Here is a 1,178-nt window from a genome sequence, read left to right as displayed (position 1 = left end):
TTTTGTGCTGGTTGTCCATCATTGATATATCTGAAATAGGAAAATGAAATGCTTCGGACCATAACAATTGCTTCAAATTAGTAGCAGATGGGTTTCCCCATCTATAAGTTCTTGGAGGCAAACCAAGAAAATTATCTGAAGATTTTTTCACAAAAGGTTGATAGAACAGTTTCATTTGCTCAAACAGCATCATACCAAGAAGATCCTTTGAAATACCATGATTCACAATCTGAAAGAAACCCCATCTCCTTGCAGCATCACTTATCTCTTCCATGCACTCATCTCTCTCATCAAGATTATTTTCATTCAACCGGTTAAGATCAATCAAAGGTAGCTCTATCTCATCATCAAAATTCTCCACCAGTAACAAGTCATTATTGCGGTTTGAATCTTCTTCTTGCAAAAGGGTCTTGTAGGTTTCTAGGAATGGAGGTTCATAATCCATTTTTCTTTTTGGAGTTATATATATATATATAGAAAAGAGAAAAATAGTTATATCACTAGTTTAATTAATTGCAACAAATACAATACAACATACTAGTAAGTTCTAGAAACAAACTTTTGATGCATGCTTGGTGCTACAAGCACTTAATGTTTATCACAACAATTACTAATATAATTACTGTCCATTTAATTGAGATTAAATGCTGTTTAATTAAGTTGGGTTTTGCATGAACCGTTGGGATTATTATTTATAAGAAATTTGTGTAAGATTGCCGACATATTTATATTCTCTATATATGTTGTTGGCCTGAAAAAAGCACAGGACATAACGTCGGCTAGTGCTAGCTGTCTCGTCTGTCTTTCTAATAAGTGTATATCTACTATATAATAATTTGGAACCGCCACTTAGGCCAATATTATAATAATCCCCATATATATCTATTCAGTGATGTTATGAGAATCTTAAATTAAATTAAAAATAGCCAAACATGTCCTCAACTTTATATTCGTTTGTGAGACATTAGGCTCAATGCATGCTAAATCAATATCTGATATAAGTTAAAAAATTCGGAGGAGAATGTTAGAGAACAACATTTTTAGTAATAAATTATAAGCGTTACATAGCTATCAGTGTTCTATTCATTATTCTTCAACTTACTAAAGCCGAACTTGAATCTTTAACACTTATTTAAATGGATAAATACATACCTATCAGTGTTCTGTTTATTCACATT

General features: G+C 31.7%; 1 protein-coding gene across 1 annotated transcript in view; it reads right to left on the bottom strand.

Moving 5' to 3' along the window:
* LOC107462370 (gibberellin 2-beta-dioxygenase 8) overlaps positions 1 to 461 on the bottom strand; it is a 4,729-nt gene extending 4,268 nt beyond the window's left edge. The window contains 1 exon segment of the mRNA XM_052253543.1: positions 9 to 461. Within this exon segment, the coding sequence (XP_052109503.1) occupies positions 9 to 445 (437 nt within the window). The 5' untranslated portion in view covers positions 446 to 461.
* Positions 462 to 1,178: the final 717 nt, after the last annotated feature.

Source organism: Arachis duranensis, chromosome 8, assembly GCF_000817695.3.
Source record: "Arachis duranensis cultivar V14167 chromosome 8, aradu.V14167.gnm2.J7QH, whole genome shotgun sequence".
NCBI classification, from domain to species: Eukaryota; Viridiplantae; Streptophyta; class Magnoliopsida; order Fabales; family Fabaceae; genus Arachis; species Arachis duranensis.
This window is presented reverse-complemented; position numbering and strand designations above follow the sequence as displayed.